The 25,508-nt window shown below is 36.7% G+C and overlaps 1 protein-coding gene across 2 annotated transcripts in view; it reads left to right on the forward strand.

The window, feature by feature from the left end:
* Positions 1-25,508, forward strand: part of vps50.L (VPS50 EARP/GARPII complex subunit L homeolog) — a 123,911-nt gene that overhangs the window by 84,197 nt on the left and 14,206 nt on the right. For both annotated transcript variants that reach the window (XM_018267314.2, XM_018267313.2), the window contains exons 19-23: positions 843-961; positions 3,882-3,988; positions 7,404-7,525; positions 8,602-8,682; positions 16,433-16,581. In XM_018267314.2, the coding sequence (XP_018122803.1) occupies positions 843-961; positions 3,882-3,988; positions 7,404-7,525; positions 8,602-8,682; positions 16,433-16,581 (578 nt within the window). The remainder of the gene's footprint in view (positions 1-842; positions 962-3,881; positions 3,989-7,403; positions 7,526-8,601; positions 8,683-16,432; positions 16,582-25,508) is intronic.

The raw sequence follows: 25,508 nt of genomic DNA on the forward strand, positions 1-25,508 counted from the left end.
GGGTAGAATACTCAAAGCAGTGTTACAATCTGAGCATGCTCCTGAAATTTGCATATTAGAGTCTCTGTTAGAGTCTCAGTATGGCCTCCCTCAGTGAAAGAACCCATTTGAAAAAGTAAGGGATTTTTTTAAAACCTGCAGTTTTTTCAAAAAACTATATATGTAGTTTGATTAAACGTGTTTAGCTTATACTGGTTAGATTGTTCATATGTATTTGATTTTGGCTGTGATAGGTGCCCTTTAAGCAGTAAACATGCAGTTTAAAAGGGTTGAATATAAAGTGAGAGAGATTTGTGGAGATGGTTATTTAAGAGAATAAATCAAAGGGTAGAAACAAACCACCAAGATTAGAAAAGCAGGTTAAAATGGAATACAATCTGAACAGCAAGGAATCTTGAGGAAGAGAAGGTGTCAGGGGACAATGGGGATGTGAGTTGCAATTATTCAGATTCAGAGATGCCCTGATTCACTTTCCGCAATCTAAATTCTACTACTGTAAGATTTCAATTGTACTTCATAACTTTGGTTGTGTTTTGTGCATACAAGGTAATATTGTATAGGGCTCATTCAAAGCACTATGTAAAAATGCATGAAAATTAGCAAGTTGTTTTTTACCTGCAATGCATTGTTTTTTTTTTAGTATTCCAACATATCATACTCCTGCAAAGCAGCATGTGCAGCTACAACTTTTTTATATTTACTTTCATGTTTATTTGCTCTGCGTTGAGTTTTCTCAGACTACTATTGCAATAGCAAGATTTTGTAACTGATTTTTGTCTTTAAAATCTCTTCATTGAATTTTTTTTAAAAAAAATGATGTTCGCCTTTTCTTCTGTTTTCAGTATGAATCAGATGAGCTAGAAAAGAGTGCTTATCAGGAATATGATAGTGATAGTGATGTCCCTGAAGAACTGAAAAGAGATTATATTGATGAGCAAACAGGAGATGCTCCCACAAAAAGGTAACATGGTTGCCGTATCCTATATTTGGGTGCAATGACTACACAAAAAATTCAAGTTTGCGAGGGTATTTTTCAGTCAAAACTCAAATTTGTCGGGTTAAAAAAGCTCAACTTTTTCAACATTTATTATATGTATAAGTCAATGGCAGAGGTCCCTTTAATCATTTGATTTTGAGATCTTAATAGCCTTCATGATGTTCAAGTTTTTTTGCTGGGTTTCACTCGAAAACTCGACCATTTTGAGCAGTTCGTGGTTTTTTTTTTTGCCGAAAAATCAATTAAAGTTTTTGGGTTGTTAACCCTGAATTCACCAATTTCACTTTTTTACATTCAAGTTTTTTCTTAAATTAGAAACCATTCCAGTTTTGAGTTCATTTGAGTTCTAAAAAAGCAAAGCTAAAATTCGATCTTTGATAAATAACCCCCTAAGTGTCGTGATGTTCGGCATATGGTTTGTTATATTAAATCTAATGTTCCATCCGCAAGCTGTCACAGTATAAAAAAGATGCTGCGGTATTCCCTCTTCTTTTCCAGTATGTTAAATCTAATAAATGCATTTGGGCATTATCATGTAACAAATCGCCCCAGATATTGCAAGGCCACAAGCAGGGGCACTCCGCCAATGAGGCGAGTTGAGGCACTTGCCTGAGTCTGCAGCGCCCCCCTTGTTGCCAGGGGTAGCAAAACTGCTGCTCCTGGTAACTAAGAGCCGCATTTCCGGTTTTCAACCCGGAAATTCGGCTTTTCTAGAGCAGAGAGCGACGTGTACCCGTCCGGCACTGAAGGTGAGAGGCGGGCGCAAAAACTAAGGCCGCCTCGGGCGGCAAATTGGGCAGGATCGTCCCAGGCCACAAACAGTATCAGTAGATGCAGTGTAGCTTCACCAAAAAGGAAGATTTCCCTCAACATCACCAATTTACTAAAAGGAGAAAAGACCAAGTTTGGCAGAATTAACAGTGGTGAAAATTCTCTTTGCATTAGAGTAAATTCATCTCTCTTCTCCAGATTAACTCTCTCCTGGAGCACAGGAGCGTATTTTCGCCAAGATAAATTTCTCCAATTATAAAGATTCAATGGTTTTCTTATTGTAATCAGCTGTCAAAATCACAATTTGAACATTTTAGCTTGGCCAAGTAAGTTTTATGGATAGAAACAAGCAAGCAATTCCTATGCAGAACTGAAAATGCAATAAAATGGCTAAAAATGCATCAAAACCACCAAAAATGTAATATAATCACTGAAATAATATACAAAAGGTATTGCACATTATGGTTAGAGACTACACTATTCGCAACAGCAATAAAAATTTTTTACCACCACAAATCTTCTCATAGCCTGCACGCTGAGTTTATCATGTGGCATAAAACAAATACGGGCAGATTTATCAAGGGTCGAATTTCAAAGTTGAAAATACTTCGAAATTCGACCATCGAATTGAATTACTTTGACTATCAAAGTGTTTTTTTTTAATCGAATTTGTCCATTTGTGGTTGAAGTTAAATCGTTTGTTCGAACAATTTTTCTTCAACTTCAAAAACCTTAGAAAACTGCTCTAGAAGGTCCCCATGGGCTAACATAGCACTTTGGCAGGTTTAATTTGGCGAAGTATTGAAGTCGAAGTTTTTTTAAAGAGACAGTACTTCGATTATTGAATGGTCGAATATTCAAACTATTTTATTTCTATTCAAAGTCGTAGTATCCTATTCGATGGTCAAAGTATCCAAAAAATTACTTCGAATTTTGATTTTTTTTTTACTTCGAAAATTCCCGTGAATTCAGTTTGACCCTTGATAAATCTCCCCCATAGAGTTTCATGTAAAATATTTACATTTGTATTTTTTCCTTTGTATTTTCCACATCATCATGTTAATTTTTTGACAACACCAACAGGTACTGATTCATGCAATATGTATAGAAATGACATTAATTAAAATGAATATTTCCCAAAATATTAAGGCTCATCTCGGCATTATCCATATAAATATTCATCAATTTGCCTGTTAGTAATCCCAGATTATAATAATGCAGATAGATTTCAAGGAAACTCATTATGCAAATTGCTTTGAAAACCCTCAATGACAGCACCCACAACATCTTATTCGTACCTAATTCTCAGATTTTCGATAATCATAAGTGTCAACGACAGCTCACCTAGAAAAAAGATCCATATTAATTGCAAAACAGTTTTTATTTTTTGATATTTTTCCAAAAGTTTTCATAGTATATGTTAAATTGTTAAGTTGCGTTGAAAAAAGTACAAAGTCCATCAAGTTCAACCCGCCAAATTAAACCCAGCGTCCATAAATACGCACACACTCACACCGACCCCTGTTTTAGGCCTGGTGCTCCTCTGACCTTGAAAACTGTAGGTCCCAAGCATTCCAGGTAATGTGTTGACCTCATACAGTATGTGTAGTTATACACTGAATACAGTCTAGCGTGTCTCTTTTTGTGAACTCCCCTAGCGAAGGCCATTCCAAGCTCAGCTAGGTTTGCCACCTTTGATTGGATACTGTTCCAAACAGGGAGGGGGTTGGAACAGGTGACATTGGGAGTGGAATGATAATATTTATGGGCAGGCCAGTTGAATCAAGGGACAAGACTAGGGAGACCTGCGGACTGCGCTTTGATTTAATCGCAACCTGCATTAGGCTATGCTTGAGTCAAAAGAGGCAGGTGTGCCATCACACAGATGACTTCTCCATCCGCCTCCTACCCATCCCCACCTTTATGTATTGGATTTTTCTTAAGGGTGAAAATTGTGTTTTTAGCTGAAAATTACAGTTCTTTGCATCACATCAGATCAGAACATTCTTATAAGTAAGCTACTACCTCCTAAAACTATACATAAGCATTTTACTTGTATTTTCTTGCTTCTCTGAATGTTTTATAATAATTAATTTTTTTTCTTTCAATAAAGTGTTTCAAGGGAAACTCTGAAGAGCAGAAAGAGATCAGATTATAGTTTGAACAAGGCCAATGCACCGATTTTAACCAACACTACACTGAATGTAATAAGACTTGTCGGTAAGTGGACAACTTTCCTTTATTTACTAGAACCAGCTAAATCAGATTAAAAGAAGACTTTCACAATCATTAGACTTGCAGTTTCCACTGAATTCCTACTTTAGGATTGCTCTATCTATCTGTTGCTATAACTGGAAACGGGACTTATCTGTTACTTTTTAAAAATGAAGTGCTGCAATAGAAATACATTGGGCTAATGTAATGAAAAAAACATGATTTCTCACATCTAGTAATCCGCAGCCACCAATCAGATAATTGTTTTCTAGCGGCTGACCAGTGAATGCTGCCTGCTGGTTTGTTTCTATGGGTTACTAGGCAAGGATTAAATTTAAGATGATTTATTACATTGCCCTTATAGATTCAGGCACGGTTGAGCACATGGATAGGGTTATTTGGTTTTTAAGTAATCCCCTTAAAATACCTTATATTTAATAATATATCTATACATATATCTATAGAATTTATCATCTTTGTGGGGAGTGTTTTATGGGAACATATTTGACTACACTTTTTAGCCAAAAAAATAATTATTGGCTAAAATATTAATGAAGATTTGCATTAATGGTTTCTGTAGGCACAAGACTTGGAATGGCATAAAAGAATTTTAGAATACTCAATGTAATATTGATTGAGAGAGATGTGTGGCCTGGACTGTAATTACTCTCTAGCTAATAAAATACATAATCATACATAATCCCATTGCTAATATTGTCAGTGACTTTGGAGGTCATAGTAACTAGAGGTTCTAGTGACTCAAATACAAAAGGAGTCCAGCTAAAATGATTGTATTGCACCTTTAGCAGTTATTAACCTCATGACAGCATATAAAAATGTTTAATGCATGTACTGAGTTAAGAGCTGTTCATCATTTTAATCACTGGCCTGAATGAAGAGAGGAAATGTAAGCCTGGCAGATCTTTACTCTAAAGTCATCAAATTATATCTCCGGTAAATCAGTTTAGCATGCTTACAGAAGCCAATATACGTTAATATTAAAGGAGAAGGAAAGGTTAAAACTAAGTAAGCCTTATCAGAAAGGTCTACCTATATATACCAGTAAACCCTCAAAGTAATGCTGCTCTGAGTCCTCTGTCAAAAGAAACACCACATTTCTTTCCTTCTATTGTGTACACATGGGCTTCTGTATCAGACTTCCTGCCTTCAGCTTAAACCTCATTGCCCTGGGCAAGAGCATGCTCAGTTTGCTCCTCTCCCCCCCCCTCCCTTCTCTACTGTAATCTGAGCCCAGAGCAGGGAGAGACTCAGGCAGGAAGTGATGTCACACCACATTAATACTGCAGCTCCTATTCTAAACAAACAGAGAGTTTCTAGAGCTTTTTACTCAGGTATGGTAAAATATTCTACAGAATAAATATAGCATTCTAGCTTGCACTATTGCAGCTAATCTATTGGCAATAAAATGCCTCTGTAGCTTTCCTTCTCCTTTAAGCACTAATTTGCTATTCTGAATACTTGAGGAAAAAACTTGCAAAAATATGATTATATCTAGGTGAGGTAGATAACTAGTTTACAGTATACAACCTCATTCCTTCCTCCTTTGTTGTGACTGTTTTGTTAGCAGGATTATCTGTGCACTGGTAATCTAATTATTTACCTAGCAAAGACCAATTGTCATAATTAAAAAACAAAAACACAAGCCCAATTCATTCTACTCATGTTGTACAAGGGGGTATGCTCCTGCTTTAAAGGGATGGTTCACCTTTAAGGTAACTTTTAGTATGTTATAGTTTGGCTAATTCTAAGCAACTTTTCAATTGGCCTTCACTTTTTTATAGTTTTTTAATTATTTGCCTTTTTCTTCTGACTCTTTCCTGCTTTCTATGACCAGATCGAAAAATTAAATGCTCTGCAAGGCTACAGATATATTGTTATTAATACTTTTTATCACTCATCGTTCTATTCAGGCCATTTCCTATTCCTATACGGTCTCTTATTTAAATCCATGTATGGTTGCTAGGGTAATTTGGATAATAGCAACCAGATAGCTGAAATTGCAAGCTGGAGAGCAGCTGAATAAAAAGCTAAATAACTCAAAATTACAAATAAAAAAAAGAAAACCAATTGCAAATTGTCTCAGAATATCACTCTTTACATCACACAAAAATAATTTAGAGGTGAACAACCCCTTAAGTGGCAAGAGGTTTTGTTATGGCTCTAGTTCTCCAACTTAGAGGCGCAGCAGGGGGGTTCGGGAAGGTGTCCGGAGGGGGGCCCTGAACAACAGCCCTGGTGGGCCCCGGGCCCCCCAGTCTGACCCTGTTCTAGTGTCTGCTGTGTAATTATTAATGCTTTGCCCAACATGTACTATTCCATGATGCTAGGGAGTTGTGGGAACATAACTAAGCTAATTTTGAAGATGCTACTGACCTTGTTGTTACAAACTGAATTTTAAAAAAAAAAATCGATGTATTTTTACTAACAGTGCGAATAATGAATTATATGCAACATAAACTTTTACAACAAAGGAATTTTTATCATAAATTTAGGCCCAAGGCAATGAAAAGGCCAGGCCATAGCCATACATCATGAGGCCCCTACTTGATAGGTGCTATTTGTTTTCCTACTAGCAATGTTTTATTGGACAGCCTTTTCCTGCCTAATGTTTTCCTATAAATAATGTAACTTTGACTAAATGCAATTGCATTATGAGCTGATTCACCTCTCGGGTATCCTTTTCCCCATAAAGGGGCTTAAGATTCAGACTTCTGAATGTAAAAATGTAAAGCCTGCCTGCCTTGTCTGTTTACTGCACATCAGCTCTCCCAGCTTAAACTGTGATTAATATAACAGCACATGCTTTGTTTTCTAAGACTTAGTTTTAATATTTTCTTCTCTCTCTTTGCAAAGAACTTTCTCTGAATATCATTAAAACCACATCTAAATCCAATCTTTTGAAACATTAAAAGAGATTACAAATTTGGTACAGGGATGGGATCATTTATCCAGAAAGCTCTGAATTATAGAATGACCATCTCCCATAAACTACATAATATTCAAATAATGCACATTTTTAAAAATGATTTCCTGTTTCTCTTTAATAATAAAAACAGTACCTTGTGCTTGATCTAATCTAAGATATTATTAATCCTTATTGGAAGCAGCCTATTGGGTTTATTTAATGTTTACTTGATTTTCTAGTAGACTTAGGGTATGAAGACTGTAAGCTCTTTGGGGTAGGGGCATTCTTTCTCTTTTATCTCTTAAAGCCTGGCCCCCTAAACATTGCTATGCATTTAATATATGTTTTCCTGCACTATTTATAGAACATATACCACTGAATGAATTATAAATGCATTGTAAAAATGTTCAGTGATGTGTTCCCAAGTATTTCTAGGTACTGAAGATAAAATATTCATATTTCAGCTTGCAATTTAAACCGTATTTATCATTTCAGGGAAATATATGCAAATGATGACAATATTGAAACCAATTGCATTTGATGTCATCCACTGCATGTCGCAGCTGTTTGATTACTACTTGTATGCGGTGTATACTTTCTTTGGAAGGAATGATGCGGTAAGTCGATTTGCGATTGCCAGGGATTTAGAGATCACCATATTGCCCTGCAAACTAAATACCATATAGGTAGGTGAACTGTTAGATCATTGACATATGCACAACTTTTATTTGGTTCACTATAGTAGTTTCCTTGAAAAAAAGACACTCGTCCACCAAGTTCTGCCTCTTCTTTTAATTAAATATAGATCCCAATTTCACTAATTCATTGCTATTATAAAACACTAAAGAAAAGTTGGTTTGTTTTACCCTGTTCTGCCCCCTACCTCCCTAGTGGAATAAAAAGATCAATTTATTCAAATGTAGATAATGAGCTCCCAAAACTCTCTCTTTCCCAGCTGTAAGACTCTGAGATAAGGGTCATAACTTGAAAGCACATGGGGGGGTGTACAGTCAACCCATAAAGCAACGCTTCTCTCATCCCGGCAAGCTTGCCCTCTGCCTGTCACAGTAAATTAAAAAGTTAAAGGTAAGAGACAGGCTCGAGTAGGGACTACTACATATCACACCCCTCAGTCCATGCCCTCCTATCCCTTGGGAGCAGGAGCACCAGCCCAGAGAAGAAAACAAGAGATTTTGCGTAACATTTTGCCCCCCCCCCCCCAGTGAATAGGGCTTTCTATAATCACTGCTGCTTATAGCGGTGCTCAGAACACCTACTGCAGTTTGTTTCTGTAGGACATCAATTAGGAAGTAAAGGTCTTCATTTATGGCAAGGTCTACCTTAAACATCCACATCATTTCCAATTGTATGGAACACCTGAATAATTTTGCAAAGAAGAATATAAAAATGTTGACATATCATTGAGCACATCACAGATGCCTGTCCCAACACACTCGTCAATCTATCCGTTCTTTTAGAGTTTTTTCCACAAATGTCACAATCCTTACTAAAAGATTATGGTGGATTGCATCTTCAGTACAGGCATCAAAGTATTCCAGTGTTAACATACTATTTGTTGTTGACAGCTTTATCATTGATTCACTATTTACCATGTTTCTATCTTCTGCCAAATGGCTTCACATTATATAGCGTTTTACCAGTTTATAGACAAGGAATATACTCTTTCTTGCAGTACGAATCCACAGGCCTTGGTCTCAGCAGCAGCAGACTTAGAACAACACTCAACCGAATTCAAGAAAGTCTGATAGACATGGTAAGAAATTGTATGATGCTATTGCTGATTTTATTCTGGATATGGTCCTACCCATTCTAATGAATCTATGCCTGAAATGCATAATATCAACAATAATATTGTATTTTGCTTTTTAAGCATGACAAGTAGTCTTCACAGGCCAGTTTCTAATAGTAGAAAGCAAACTATATAGGTGACCATACATGCGCAGATTAAACGGTTTTAAAGTGTCAAGCAGTTATCTATTATCTGTGCGTATATCTTATCCAAACCAATATCCATATACTGTGTTAGAAGATTTGTCAGTGTACCATGTCTGACGGTACATAGTGTGTCAGCAGAGCCCCAAGTCCTTGTTACCTCCTTGTGTTTTTCAGTTGGAACAAAAGGAATACAACCATACTGTGTAGCCCCTTCTATGCTTTCCATCTGTTTGTCCACGGGGTCAATGATAAGAGAGCCTAGGAGATCAGCCTGTGGATGGCTACTTTAACTGATTAATCTTTATGTCTTGAATCTAGCTAATAATTCTTTTCTGCAAGTAAGTTTGTTACATATATAAAGCAGTTAGGAAATGCAAACCTAAAATAGAAGTTGAAGGAAAGAAATAAGAGAAAATGGAAGGAAAGAGATTTATGCAAAAGGTGAGCTTTATTGTGTTGTTTCTTGAGCAAGGGGCAGATTTACCAAGACTCAAGTCTTTCTGATCCAAATTCCAGTAAAAAATGGGAGTTTTGACTTTAAGGGGCCGATTCACTAACTTCGAGTAAAGGATTCGAAGTAAAAAAACTTCGAATTTCAGAGTATTTTTGGGCTACCATCGAATGGGCTACTACGACCTTCGACTACGACTTCGAATCAAAGGATTCGAACTAAAAATCGTTCGACCATTCGATAGTCGAAGTACTGTCTCTTTAAAAAAAAACTTCGCCATCTAAAAGCTACCGAACTCAATGTTAGCCTTTGGGGAAGGTCCCCATAGGCTTGGCTAACTTTTTTTGATCGAAGGATATTCCTTCGATCGTTAGATTAAAATCCTTTGAATCATTCGATTCAAAGGATTTTATCGTTCGATCGAAGGAATAATCCTTTGATCGTTCGATCGCACTATTTGCGCTAAAATCCTTCGACTTCGATATTCGAAGTCGAAGGATTTTAATTCCCAGTCGAATATCGAGGGTTAATTAACCCTCGATATTTGATGCTTAGTGAATCGGCCCCTAAATATTCATTACAATTATAAAAACAGGAGTTTCTAGATAATAATTTTCTCACTTTTTTTTGCTCAGAATTATTTTTTTCCCCATCTTTTTTAGGCTATGTATTTCCGCCTTTTTTGACTTTCCCTTTAGGATTTTCTTTAAAATGATTCTTTCACGGCAAAACATGTTTTTTTCAAAACGCATCAGTTAATAGGGAAACTTGAAGGACGAGTTCCATTTGACAGATAAGTCCCATAAGTGTTCAGTCATCAATACTAGATGAGAACTTGTTGGACTTTTTCTTGTAATATAGTATCTATCTTCTTGACTTGTGCCCAAAAAACACGCCTCTTTTGTCAGTCACTGTGTTGCCAGTAAAGAAAATATCAGTCACTCCGTCAATGAAGATTAAAATGTTTATCCCAAGAGAACTCTAGATGTCTCCATTTCTATGAAACATGGGCACTAGAATCAATAGCTGCCATGGGTGATGTAATGAAAGGAGATGCTACAGCTAGTCACTTATGTTTAGAGACATTGAAAGCAAATATGCCATTATTTCCTTCTGTTCATCTGTATAAATGAGCCTTTAACTTAAAGGATCACTTTGTGAATTGAAATGATCAGCTACAAATATTAAAACCAGCCACTCCTTACTCCATGAAATATAGAATCGGCACTAGTAAGTAGTGTGGGATTATTACCACCTTCTTGAATAAGGGAGACAAATTGCAAATTGCAAGTTTTAAAAGCCAACATGCATCAGAATGTTTAAAAAAATGGCAGCTGAAATGACTTTCGCCCAATAACATAACAAACAGAAATTGGCTGTTTATATTTAAATGCATATCATGTGTCATGACTGCCTAATGAGATTAATTCAACAATTTGTTTAAGTAATATCTGTATTTGTCTTGACAACTTGATATTATGTATAAAAACATTTTAGGGCTCATTTGCACTTTGCATTGTATTATATTACATTGCATTATATTATAGCACATGGTACGCAAGGTTCATTATGAGTATTTCCACTTGACCCCCTACTTGATTCCCTATAATTGGCGGTCATTTGGGGCACTACCCAACACTAAAGCATATTTACTAGGGATGCACCGAATCCAGGATTCTGCCTTTTTCAGCAGGATTTGGATTCAGCCAAATCCTTCTGCCCGGCCGAACCGAATCCTAGTTTCCATATGCAAATTAGGGACAGGGAGGGAAATCGCGTGACTTTTTGTCACAAACCAAGGAAGTAAAAATTTTTTCCCCTTCCCACACTAAGGGGCATATTTACTAGGGATGCACCGAATCCAGGATTCGGTACGGGTTTTCGGCCTTTTTCAGCAGGATTCGGCTGAATCCTTCTGCCTGACTGAACCGGATCCTAGTTTGCATATGCAAATTAGGGAAGGGGAGGGGAATTGCGTGACTTTTTGTCTCAAAACAAGGAAGTAAAATTTTTTTCCCCTTCCCACCCCTAATTTGCATATGCAAATTCGGACGTGGTTCAGTTATTGTGCCGAATCTTTCAGGATGGATTCGGGGTTCTGCCGAATCCAAAATAGTGGCTTCTGTGCCAATCCCTATTATTTACTGACATTTGCCATTCCCTATACAAGTTGCGCTTATCCTATTTGTCCATTGTTAATCAAATCTGATTTTTAGGTTTTCAGAATTTTTCCCCTAATAATTGGCTAAAAAACTCGAACAATTAGAGCTTTATATCCCCTACATTTATATTTTTGCTGTGTTGACAATCGATTGTTATGGACCAATATAAATTCTAAACCAATCACGCAGGTTTCAGAGGTATCAACTCAGCCAAAGGTGCAGTAACTGCAGCAAAGGTGCTCTTTCTCCATGGCCATTCAGTTGTGATCTGCATAATAAGCTGGTTTTATTGAACGGAAGAGCAACGAAGGAATTTGACCTAATTTTCTAATAAAAATATTCTAGTTACTGTATTTTCCACTTAAAAATGTGTGATTAGAGATGCCATCAGGGCATTTGTATCACATAATGCAGTCATTGCACATTCTATTTATTTGGCTCCCTTTCTGACAGCAGACAATTTGTTTTAAGTAACACGCCAGAACGAGGAGCCCTGAAACTCTTATTAGTTAAAAATAGATGTGTCTGTATCTGTGCATTCCTGCCCCAGGCATTAATCCTATTTCATACATTAGGAAAAGCATATGGTGATTGCTACGATACCGTTAAACGTAGAACCATTATTTTATGACTGTTAATTTCTTTATATATAAAGTGCTTGTTCCTTCCCCAAGTCTTATGCCTCGTGAAATTTTCTTATTCAGGCAAAATAACTACAAGGTAATCCCTAAGAAAGGCTAATTGGTCTAACAGTTTAAAGCATAAAGGAGATTAATTGAGTATGTACTTTGAGGCAATAAATAACCATCACCATTTGCATAGACTTTTTATAGAGGCAACTCTCCTAATATTCTATCTTGGTGATTTTTCCTGGAGGAAAAAAATTGCAAAATTAATTCTACAAAAAAAAAAAGGTGAATTAATAAAACATGAACACTGACTGCAATTTGTCAAACTCCGCTTTTTCATACAATTCAGATTCTGAGCAAATGTCGGTGTTTGTACAGTGACCAAGATTATACATATTTGGCTGACAAGCCCCCTGGTCTAATCGTTTTGAAATTGATTAGCTAAAACAGAAGGCCAAACTTACTGGAATTAGTTCAGTGCATGTATGGAGTCAAAGGCAGGTCTGGAACAACATTGCTTCAAAGGGTCAGTCATGTAAAAAAGTGAATATAGATATATTTATTTATATTTAACGTTTCTATCTTTTGATCAAGAATTTACAAATAACCCACATTTGGTCCTATTCTGTATGAGAGAGATATTTATTATATTGTCCTGAATGTCATATGGCCCTGCTTATTTTCCTGTGTAAGAACTAAACCCATTGTATTCTTCAGAGCTTATCTGTTATCTGCTAGGTAACTCGTGCCATTTAGCTCTATATCAATAGCTAAACAGCTGCTTATTTATATAAACTATAGTAGTGCTTTTTAAGATATATTTCTTTACATGTAAAGTTTGTGTCTTTTGATCAAGAATTTACTTATAAACCATTTTTTTGGAAATAAAGGCCCTTTTCGATAGGAAAGAGATATTCATTATATAGTCCTAAATGACATATGACTTCAGTTTATCTTCTTGTGTAAGAACTAAACCCATTGTATTCTCTAGAGCTTATCTGTTATCTGCTATGTAACCTGTGCCATTTAGCCTTATTTTGACTTGAATGCATGCCTCATGGCTAAGCAGGAGCTTATTTATATTAAAACTATAGTAGTACTCTTGAAGCAAACACAATTTTTACTGGTGCAGGGCAACAGTACTACATTTTATTTTCATTAGTCTAAAACACATCATTTAAATTAAATGATGTGCTTTTTTGGCAAGTCCTCAAACCAGTGGATATTTTACCCTTTTGGCTATCCAGATTGGGCTCATTTGATTGATTGTCCTACCACCCTAATTAGTTTTCAAGCTTGGATTCCAGGAGTATGGAGAAGAGCTTGTTGGAATCTTGACTGGAATAGTCTCCAAGAATATCCCGGACATCCAAGAATGGTCGCCGGCATCCAAAAACGAGACGCCGGCACCTCCAATGGGAGCACAAACCCTCAATTTTTTGATTGAAACTTACCAGAAGCTGCTTCATTTCTCACCCTAGGCTTATACTCGAGTCCAGTTTTTGGAGGTAAAATTAGGTACCTCGGCTTATACTCGGGACGGCTTATGCTCGAGTATATACGGTATTTATGTGTTGTCAGGCAGCCGTCAGACAGTGAGCACCCGGCACTTGGTGTGGTAGATATGGTGTGCCAAACTTACATACCACTATAGTTTATGTGCCACAGAAAATACAGTCCTTTATCCAAACACAAAAATAGCTTTTTAAACTATTCTTTAATAAACATTATACACCATTTATTCAACTGCAAAATGTATATTTTGATAATAATAAAAACAATGGCCCAATGGCCAGGACAGAAAGTAACTGTGTGCTACTGTTTATGCACTATGATAATTTTGTTAATGCTTAAAAGATCTATACTACATACTTTGTCATGGTTATTTATATTTCAACGTGATATGGAATGTGGAATAGAATTATCTGTAAATGGTTTCTTCAAGTAGTTGCTTCGAGATTTAAGCTGCAGTTTAATTCATTATCTTCATATTATGTCATCCTTATATACAGTACATGCCGTGTCGTTTTCCTTACCTGCATACAGTGAGGCCATCCTAGGGTTTCACAATAATTATCAGCTTCGATTTATGACACAGTAAAACCTTCTTAGAGTCTTCCTGTACCAATTTTTATTTCTCCATATACTCAATCACATCATTTCTCATCACTATGTTGTCATGCTTATCAGAGTGTTCCACATTAATCTGACAAATACCCATGATACGAATACAACACTTTCTATTAGGTATGAAGCAAGATATCCTTTCTGATGGCTGACATATATAATTTTTCAATTTCGGCCATCATTGATTTGATAAATATGCTTGCACCTGCATTTTCTGATAAATATGATATACTGCGAACATTTAAGGTTGGGAATGGAGTTTGGATTTATAATCTGCTCTTGGTAGAGGGTTTATATTTTAAAAAACAGACTTTGAACTTGAATAAAAAAATTTTATGGGTCAATTCATTCTGTAAATTATGTCTGTTTTCATTCTGTTTAGTCGTAAAATGGTATACAGATATGAGAGATGTTATCCAGAAACCCGTTATCCTGAAAGCTCAGAATTATGGAAAGACCATCTCCCATAGACTCCATTTTCCGAATAATCCAAATTTTTAAAAATGGTTTTTAAGGATTTTCAAAAGATTTCCTTTTTCTCTGTAATAATAAAACAGTGCCTTGTACTTGATCCCAACTAAGATATTATTAATTCTTATTGGAAGTAAAACCAGCCTATTGAGTTTAATGAATGTTTACATGGTTTTCTAGTAGACTTAAGGTACAGAGATTCAATTTACGAAAAGATCCGTTATCCAGAAAAACCCATGTCCCGAGCATTTTAGATAACAGTTCCCATACCTGTAGTTGTTACAATTAGTGATGGGCGAATCCGACCCGTTTCGTAAAAATTCGTGAAATGGCAAAAATGTGCCAAAATTATTTGAAGTCTATGGGCGACAATTTTTTTTTGATTATTAAATGGGATTTTATTTATCAGTTTGTGGGATTTCTTTATTAAGGAGAAATGAATGAACGAATACAGTACCATTTTGTGCGTTGAGTATTCCTTCTATGTATATTTGTAGAATACCTACTGTGTGACTCAAGGCAATGCTTTCGATCAGGAACTCAAGGTAGTTATAAATAGATGACACTGTTATTGTAACTCATGCAGAGTGCCACAGCCAGAATATACTGCATTTTAGTCTCAATCATAACTCTATTTGTGCTCAAAACATTAATTCAATATTATATATATATATATATTACTTAAAGACCTGTTGATGGTAACAGATTAGCGAACTGAAACTTCCTGCACTTGGTTGAACGTGAATAAATTGCGGTGTTACCGATGTGGTGGACGTAAGACTTGTGGATGTTCGTTGGTCCTTGATAAAGGCCCTAATGTGGGCTGAAACGTTGGATATACAAGTATGATTAATAAAAAATAATGGTTCACTAACATTTGAGTGTGAGTCCATTTGAGCTAAATATGTATATATAGAGAGAGAAAAAATATATGGTTAAGAAGCAAAATGCACATAAATGAAAGAATACAATGGAGGAGTACCAATACCATATTATATAACATGGCAGCTTCTATTAAACTGTAGATAGTTGTAATTCTACTGCAAGAAGGGAAGCTGCTGATATAAGGGAAAGAGTGCCTCTAATAATATATGGACTTTTAGTACAAATACAGGTATGGGACCTGTTATCCAGAATGCTCGGGACCTGGGGTTTTCCGGATAATGGATCTTTCCGTAATTTGGGTCTTCATGCCTTAAGTCTACTAGAAATTCATTTAAACATTAAATAAACCCAATTGGCTGGTTTTGCTTCCAATAAGGATTAATCATATCTTAGTTGGGATTAAGTACAAGCTACTGTTTTATTATTACAGAGAAAAAGGAAATCATTTTAAAAAATTTGCATTATTTGGATAAAATGGAGTCTATGATATCCTTTCTGGATATCTGGTTTCCGGATAAGGGATCCTATACCTGTATATTTACAAATACTTAAAGATGCCTTGATTTTAAAATTTAACAGAAAATAGAGATTTTTGTTAACAAGTCTCTACTGACAAAAAAGGAAATAGGGACTTATTGATCAAATATTAATTTAAAAGAAGAAAATGCATTTTAATGGCCTTCAGTGTGTGTGGCAGCTGTTCATTCTTACACATATTACATGTACTGTATGTGTACGGATCATTGTTAAGATATATATCCCTTTCATGTAATATTAATAAGCAAATTTCAATATATTTATTGTTATAATTTTACTTTTTAATTGAGAAATATTTTCTTTCAGGAAGTGTCTGGTGAAAACGTTGGCTCATTGGTTTCTTCTGAAGAAAGAAAGGAGAAAGTGCCAAGTCCACACCTTAGCCACATGGTCATTTTAACAAACAGTGGTACATTGTATGGTCTCTCGGAAAGAGTTGTGGCTACTGAATCCTTGTAAGTAACTTTTCCTTTCTTCTCTAACCTGCTCTTTTGTTGTCTGCAATGATGGATATCTTTTTTTCTTTTAAAAGCTACCTGAAAAAAAATGTAGTGCTGGTCCTAGGTATAGCATTTCAAGCTTACTCTGTAGGATGAGAAACATTGTTTTTGTGTGTATACTGACTGTAGCTATGCCAGCTTATTACATGTAATACATTTATAATAAAGTATTATAACTGATCTTGGAGGTGAGATAAATACAAATCAGCAATAACCTGTGTGTAAACTACTTCACCAGGGTTTTTCTTATGCAGAACCCTTATCTAAAGTTCTGTTTCAAGGTGGTCTTACCATGGTATCTATTTTTCACGTTCACATCAGAAATAAAGTAGGAGTTGAACCTAAGATAGTAATGTTGAGGGGTACTTCTTTATCCAATCCTAGCTTTTAGATCTATATCCTTGAAATTACCAGAAGCAATTTGCTATCAACAAACCTGCAAGTAATTACTTAGGAACAGATTTATTATCAATGAAATGTTGGGTGTGGGCATATTGATGTAAGACCAGTCAATATGCCCGAACCCAACCTTAAACAATAAATCTGCCCCAGAAATGTAATTAAGGATGGGCAGCTCCATGACAGAGTATAACAGATTGTGAGGGACCCCCATCCTTATAAATTGGTTTCATTATTCATTATGCAAAGTTAGAACTATTTTTTGTCTATAACTAAGTGGCAACTACTTATTACATCTATTACAGATTATACATGAAATTGAGACATCCTCCATTCTTTATTATATTAATAAAATACTACACCCTACTACAATTTTTTTTTTTACCAAAAAAAAAAACCCAAATGTTACCATCGAATGTTTCTGCTGTCAGTACCCAAATGCAAGTATTGTGCCAGGGTGCTCTTCAATTTTAGAGGAATATAGTCACATATCTGGATGATCACTTTGCCCTCCTAAAGTTATTACTTTTTTAGGCAGAAAAGACCACGGAGGATGATTTGTTCCCCCAAAGTAAAACAAGATTGATCTTTAAGAAAAACTGTTTTAATGGGGGGGAAAAACATTCGCAATCCTCTGCATCTGAATGTTTTTCCTTCTTTTTTGCCTGTTTATGACAAATATTCTATATCCTTCTTGCCCTGAACCCTCCTGATTAATAAATATGAAAGCTAAATAGGTAGCCATGTGCAGGCCAATATTTGCTGCTATCTTGGGCACTCTACACAGGATCAAAATAATGGGCTACCTTACTGATATAGTCCTCCTGGGGGAGGCAAAGGATTGAATCGGCCTGATTTTAATTAAAGGGGTTGGTCACCGTTGAGTTCACTTTTAGTATGATGCAGAAAGTGATATTCTGAGACAAATTGTAATTAGTTTTCTTTTTTATTATTTGTGGTTTTTGAGTTTAGTTTTTTATTCAGCAGCTCTCCAGTTTGCAATTTCAGCAATCTGGTTGCTAGGGTCCAAATTACCTTAGCAACCGTGCATTGATTTAATTAAGAGACTGCAATATGAATAGGGGAGTGTCTGCATAGAAAGATGAGTTATAAAAAGTAGCAATAACAATAAGGGGGTTATTTATGAAGCTCCAAATATTCTAATAATTCGTATAATTTCGGAATTTAGTAAAGCCTGATGGTCTCGACAGTCCGAATCCGAAACCCCGGCATCTAAAAGCTCTCGAGGTCCTGTATAAGTCAATGGGGAAGGTCGCCGTGTCTGCACTGATGTCCGTACCAATATCCGATGAGTTTGTGGTTTCTGAGCAAAATCTCCGAAAACTACAAAAAATCTTTGTTTTTGCGCAAAACTCTGAACATTTAGGCGTTTTCGTGGAAAGCTCCGAAGTTTGCCCGACGCTATTTTTTCAGGCTTTTTTCTTAATAAATAAGGTCCATTCGGGCAGTTGGAGATGATCTGATTTTTATGTTAGAAATACTTAGAAACATTCGGACCTTGATAAATAACCCCCTATATATGTAGCCTTAGAGAGCATTTGTTTTTTAGACAGTGACCCCCATTTGAAAGCAGGAAAGAATCTCAAAGAAAAGTGCAAATAATTAGAAAAAACTATAAAAAATAAATCATGAAGACCAATTAAAAAGTTGCTTAGAATTGGTCATTCTAAAAGTTAACTTAAAGGTGAACCACCCTTCTAAAGCCTGGGTGGCCAAACTGGGCAAAGGTCTTCTTGTTTGGTAATGTCACCAAACAAGCAGAGTTTTTCATGTGTGGCCAGTGTAAGAGGATTTTGGCTTCTTCATGGAAACTATTAATATATAGTATATGCCCTACCTATGTCCTGTTTATGATCTATTTTGTCCAAAATTAAATAAATGTTTGATATAAAAAATGTTATGTTGTAGAAGGGAAAGCACTATTTTTGTGCATTGTATTATTAAACTGCTGAACGATAATATTATGCAGGCGTTCTTTCTTGCCTTGTAAATTCTCTACAAATTCTGCTAAACGTTTTTCCATTTTTTTGAAATTTATGATAGTTATGATATGATAATTTTGCTGGAGCTTTTCGGTATTTAATTATAAATCAGGGAGAATGTGTTGTTTTGCTAGGTTTCATGATACGGTGCACTGCTCTCTGTGAGTGGCAACCAATAGATAGTCTACCGGACTCTATCCTGTTCCTTTGAAATTAATTAAAATTTTCAAACACTGTAGCTATTTTGTCAATTTCTTTGCAAATAAGAGCAGATACATTGTCTTGTAAGCAGTATTAGATATATTATGCAAATCACTTTATATGTATCAATATTAAGGACATTTTTATATCATTTTACATTACAAAAGCCTATTTCATCTTACTGACCTGTTATTTAAATTTAATAATTGCATGTTGAAGCAATGCTTATTCCAAACGTGCTATTAAAGCTCTGCACACGTTATACTATTTTTCATGAGTACCTTCCATGTATGGAAATTTATGCAAAGCCAACGGAAACGAAACCCTTATTTCAAAGTAGGGTAAGAAGAACCAAGTGCTGTCCTGCTGATTCCTTAAGTTTAATATTTTATTTAAATTGAATGTTCACACATAGTACATGCTATAATGTCGAATTTAATTTCAAGACCAGCCCAATCATAATCTGGCCACACTTTACACAACGTATGTAACAATGGCCATCATTTGCCCTTATAGTGCCCTAAAATAATCTATGGACACCAAAACAGAGAAGAATTTAGCATTGTTATTACGGGTATGGGATCCGTAAACCTGTTATTCAGAAAGATCCGAATTATGGAAAGGCCATCTCTCATAGACTCCATTTTATTCAAATACAGGTATGAGACCTGTTAAACAGAATGCTTGGGGCCTGGGGTGTTCCGAATAATGGATCTTTCCCTAATTTGGATGACACTACTAGAAAATATTGTAAACATTAAATAAACCTATGACCACCTTAGGGTAAGGTCACACCTGGAGATTCGGAGAGATTTAGTCGCCTGGTGACTAATCGCCTCTTCTTTGGGGGCGATTAATCTCCCCCCGAACTGCTTCCGCCTGCGCTTCATTTTCCGAAGTTGTCTCACGAGGAAGCTTCGGGCAGCTTCGGAAAACTAAGTGCTGCAAGTGCCATGCCGCAGGTGTTTTTTCATTGTAGCAGGCGGAAGACCGGGGGAAGCAGTTCGGGGAGATTAGTCGCCCCATAGAAGAGGCGATTAGTCGCCAGGCGAATCTCCAGGTGTGACATTACCCTTAGGAACCACCTTATGTGTTTAGATTGCTGCTGTGTAAATACTTTACACCTTCCACAGCTTCTTTGAATTTATTGAATGGAAAATGGTCTCCCTTTGGCAAGATAAGGCTCTGTCAGGTGGACATAAATCATTACTGATGTTTTCAGCATGTCCTAGCGATCCCATTTGCAAGCCCCATTGTCTGTCATCTTCTATTAGAATCTAGGAGAAGCAGCTATAGGAAGGGAAGGTATTTTTTAAATGGCCGTGTATTCCTGAAGAGGCTCTCAGTTCAGTGATCCCAAAACTTCTGTGGCCAATACAAGCTCAATGAAAATGATGTGACTTCACTCATATGTAATATGAGAATATTTCACTTTATGATTTTATCTGCAAAATAAATGCATTTCACATGTAATCATGCCAGTACAGATATGAGACCTGTTACCCAGAATTCTCGGGACCTGGGGTTTTCCAGATAAGGGATCTTTCTGTAATTTGGATCTTCATACCTAAAGTCCACTATAAAATCATGAAAACATTAAAGAAACCCAATAGGCTGGTTTTGCTTCCAATAAGGATTAATTATATCTTAGTTTGGATCAAGTACAAGGTAGTGTTTTATTATAATAGAGAAAAAGGAAATCATTTTTAAAAATTTGGATTATTTGATTATAATGGGAGACAACCTTTCAATAATGGGGAACTTTCTGGATAAAGGGTTTCCGGATAACGAATACCATACCTTTCTTTGGATAAATCAGAGTCTCTATGAGATGGTCTTTCTGTAATTCAGAGCTTTCTGGATAACGGATCCCATACCTGTATTCATTTAAACTGAATAAGTCTCTATATTATTTTGTTATTTTTTTGGGGAAATCATATCAGTAGCGAAATATATTGAAATTACTACATACACGTACATTAAGGGGCAGATTTATCAAGGGTCGAATTGAAAGTTTTTATGGTCAAAAATCTTAAATTCGACTAGGGAGTTATTCAAATTCGATTCGAGTTTCTTTTTAAAAAAAAAAATTAGATTTTCGAGATTTATCATACTCTGGCCCTTTAAGAATTTGAATTTGACTATTTGCCTCCCAAATTGCTGTTTATGTCAATGGGAGAGGTCCAGGGATCAATTTGGAAATGTTTGCAGCCTTCCTGACATTGAGGTTTTTTTTTTTCAGAGAAAAAACTTGAATCGAGTTTGATCGAATTTGATTCAAATTCGATTCGAGGCTTCAAGTTCCCCACTTTAAAAAAAAAAAAATGATTTTAATAATAAATTTCAATTGGTTGAACTCGTATAAATTCGAAATTTGACCCTTGATAAATGTGCCTCTAAGGGCAGAGACACACGTGGAGATTCAGGGAGATTAATTGCCTCTTCTTTGGGCGACTAATCTCCCCAACTGCCTTCCTGCTGGCTAGAATCAAAACCGCCGGCTGGATGGCACTCTGAGAGATTTGTTTTCCGAATTCGCCCGAAGTTTCCTTGTGAGGCAACTTCAGGCAACATCGGAAAACGAAGCGATCAGAGTGCCATCCCGCTGTCGATTTAGATTATAGCGGGTGGGAAGGCTGTTCCGGGAGATAAGTCGCCCGAAGAAGCAGCGATTTGTCGCCGGACGACTAAATCTCCCCGAATCTTCACGTGTGCCTCTGCCCTAAGTTGTATAGATGTGTATTTTCTTCCATTCCTTTTACTTAGCATGGATTGAGCATCGGAAATGTATTTAGGGTTCTTCTTCAGCTTTGCATAAAATGAGGTGCCTGATATTATGACAGACAGGCCATAACAAGTTCAGCTAGTCAGCCTCACACAAACAACTCTGCATTTTCCACATTTTCTGTCTGAAAAAAAGGGTGGAAAGAAAATCCTGAACTCCTCTCTCTCTCCGGCTGACATTTTCGCAGAAATAAAAGCCTTGCGGCAGATAAGCTGGGGTTTTTTTTTTTTATTGTTGTTGGAAAGACTTGATCAATTTGAGAGGCCCAGGAGGGCATCTTTTCCTATTAATAATGGGAAATTTCTGTTGATAAGGTCAGAGGCTTTTTTATGGCTGATGAATGTGACATGCCACAGTTAACTCTGCTCCCTACATTTCTTATGAAGCATTCTCAGAATCCAATGTCAGCGGTCAAGCTCCTATATGAGGATGTGTAGTCTGCCTGTCAGCAACAATCGGGAAATGTTTGAGGCTAAAGGTTTCTCTGCTTGAACTAACTTGCTTGTTTTGCTGTTGTGTAACCTGTGAAAGTTCATCTTTTAAGCTTTTATTTATCTGCTTCTAAAAACATACCCAACAGCGTCGGCATTTTGTGATTTGTATGTATTTCTTGATCTTTCAATTCTTTTTATCCTCTTAATATGGTTCATTTAAGAGTTAAGGGGAAGAATAAAAGAAAAATACATTGCAGCTGTATCTCATGACATTAGCCCACTGTTATTATTAGGGTTGCCAACTTTCAGTGCATCTGAGACCGGGCAGGGGGGTGGGCCGTGACATCAGGGGGCTATGATGCGGTGATTGGCCGATCGCCGTGTCAATCAAAGGAATCCTGTCCGGTTTTCCGAATAAGGAAAACCGGGCAGGAAGTTTTAACCCGGGCAGCCCTGCAAAATAACGGGCTATTCGGGTCAAAACCAGACAGGTGGCAACCCTAGTTATTATAAAGAAAGTAATTCCCACCTAGCATTAGATACTTACAAAATACAGGTATGGGACCTGTTATCCAGAATGCTTGGGACCTGGGGCAGGGGCGTAACTACAGAGGAAGCAGACCCTGCGGCTTCAGGGGGCCCAGGAGGTATAGAGGCTTAATGAGACCCTCATTAAAGGGCATGTAAAGTCTAAAATAGAATAAGGCTAGAACTGCTGTATTTTGTATACTAAATATAAACATGAACTTACTGCACCACAAGCCTAATCAAACAAATGATTTATGCTTTCAAAGTTGGCTACAGGGGGTCACCATCTTGTAACTTTGTTAAACATCTTTGTAAGACTAAGACTGTGCACATGCTCAGTGTGGTCTGGGCTGCTTAGGGATCGTCATAAACAAAGCTGCTTGAGTTCTGCATGGCTGGGAAGTAAGGCGGGGGCTCCCCCTGCTGTTCATAAGTATGATTGTTTCCCTGCTCAGCAGTTAGGGACCGTCTGACAATTTCTATCCACAGCAGTAAATGAAGGGAGAATTTCACTGCATACAGTCAGGTTTCTTATAAAAACAGTACACATTTTTTAATTAAAGTATATTGGAGATAGGTTTCTTTTTCATTAAAGAAAGTAAAAATGGGATTTTATTTTTTTGCCTTTACATGCCCTTTAATGAGCAATTTCAATATATATTGGCAAAACAGGACAACCTCTGGATATGTTGGGGGCCCTACAATGAATTTGCTGTAGGGCCCAGGAACATCTAGTCATGCCACTGTTTTTTTTGGATAAGGGATCTTTCTGTAATTTGGATCTTCATACATTAGGGGGCAGATTTATAAAGGGTCGAATTGAAAATTCTAATTTTCAATTTTTTTTATTGTAAAAACTGTCAAATTAGACGGGAATTATACAAACTTGATTCAAGTTTATTTTAAAAAAATTCAAATTAGATTTTCAAGAATCATCATACTCTGGCCCATTTAAGAATTCGATTTTGACTATTCACCACCTAAAACATGCCAAATTACTGTATAAGTCAATGGGAGAGTTGCAGTGACCAATTTGGAGTTGTGTGTAGCCTTCCTGACGTTCAAATTCGATTCAAGTTTTCAGAGTTTAAGATATTTGATTTTTTTTTTCTTAAATAACCCCCAGTTGGATTTTGAGTATATTCAAATTTAAGGGAGTTTAAAAAAACTCACATGAATTCTAAATTCGACCCTTGATAAATGTGCCTCTTAGTCTAACAAAAAATAATTTAGACATTAATTAAACCCAACAGGATTGTTTTGCTTCCAATAAGTATTAATTATATCTTAGTCTGGATCAAGTACAAGCTACTGTTTTATTATTACAGAGAAAAAGGGAAATCATTTTTAAAAATTTGAATTATTAAAATGGAGTTTATGGTAGATGGCCATTCCGTAATGCGGAACAGACAGACATAACAGACACTTTGGGGCATATTTATTATGCTGTGAAAAACACAGCGGGGTAATACACCACACATCACCAGGCTTCGCTGCGTAAAAACTGGCATAAAATCTTAGGGCTTGATTTATTATGCTGTGTAAAGTGGAGTGAAACCTTACCGGTGATGTTGCTCATAGCAACCAATGAGATCTTTGCTTTTATTTTCCAACTGCCCAATGATTTCTTCAGTAATACTTGACTCCGGAAGTTAATTTTACACAGCATAATAAATATGCCCCTTTGTGTCATGTTTTAGCATGTTTGTATACTGACTATAACACTAGTTGAATTGTCGCAGGGTCTCTGCACTCTATTTCAGAGCAAAGGCTGCTTGCGCATTGGATGCCCACCGGGACTGCAAAGCGAAAGGGCCCTACTGGCAGTCAAAGGGCCCCCTCCCAACCTCCAAACTCCCTCCCCTGAAAGACGCTCTGCACACTTGTGCAAACGCACAAGAAGACGCACATTCACGCGGAAGATGCCAAATCCATCCAGATGCCGCCGGGCCAGCAGATCGGGGAGCAGGTCTGGGCTGGCGGTGGCCCATGAGGGCCAGGGCCCACCAGGTTTTTTCCCAGTATCCTGCCAGCCCAGTCCGACACTGAATACAGGACTCCCTATATTTAAGTAGTGCTTTTTTTCTTCAGGGGCAGGGAGGCATGAAGGCATATAAGTTGTAAATACATAAATATTATGGGGGATGCTTCTGAGCCTATTAGTGCTCTTGTAGTTGCAGCAGGGATAATAAGAAATGAGCCCTAGAGACACTGAAACGGCATCTAATTAAAGAACTCGGCATTCACTTCCTCTGTCACGTCAATGTGACCTTGGGCAAATCCTGTTCCTCTCTCTACCCCACAGAATTTAGAGATTATATTGTAAGTGCTATAGGACATAAACTACCGGTAGGTGACTAAAATTTTGTGAACAGAGGTTTGTACATTTATTTATATATATTTACTTATTTAAAATCCTTCAATAAATGCATTTGGCATAATACGAGACCGTTGACTTATATTGTTATATCTCCTTATGGATTTGTGCCCTATTTTTTATATAGACTAGTGACTAGGGGGCAGATTTATCAA

This window comes from Xenopus laevis, chromosome 6L, assembly GCF_017654675.1.
Source record: "Xenopus laevis strain J_2021 chromosome 6L, Xenopus_laevis_v10.1, whole genome shotgun sequence".
In the NCBI taxonomy this organism is placed as follows: Eukaryota; Metazoa; Chordata; class Amphibia; order Anura; family Pipidae; genus Xenopus; species Xenopus laevis.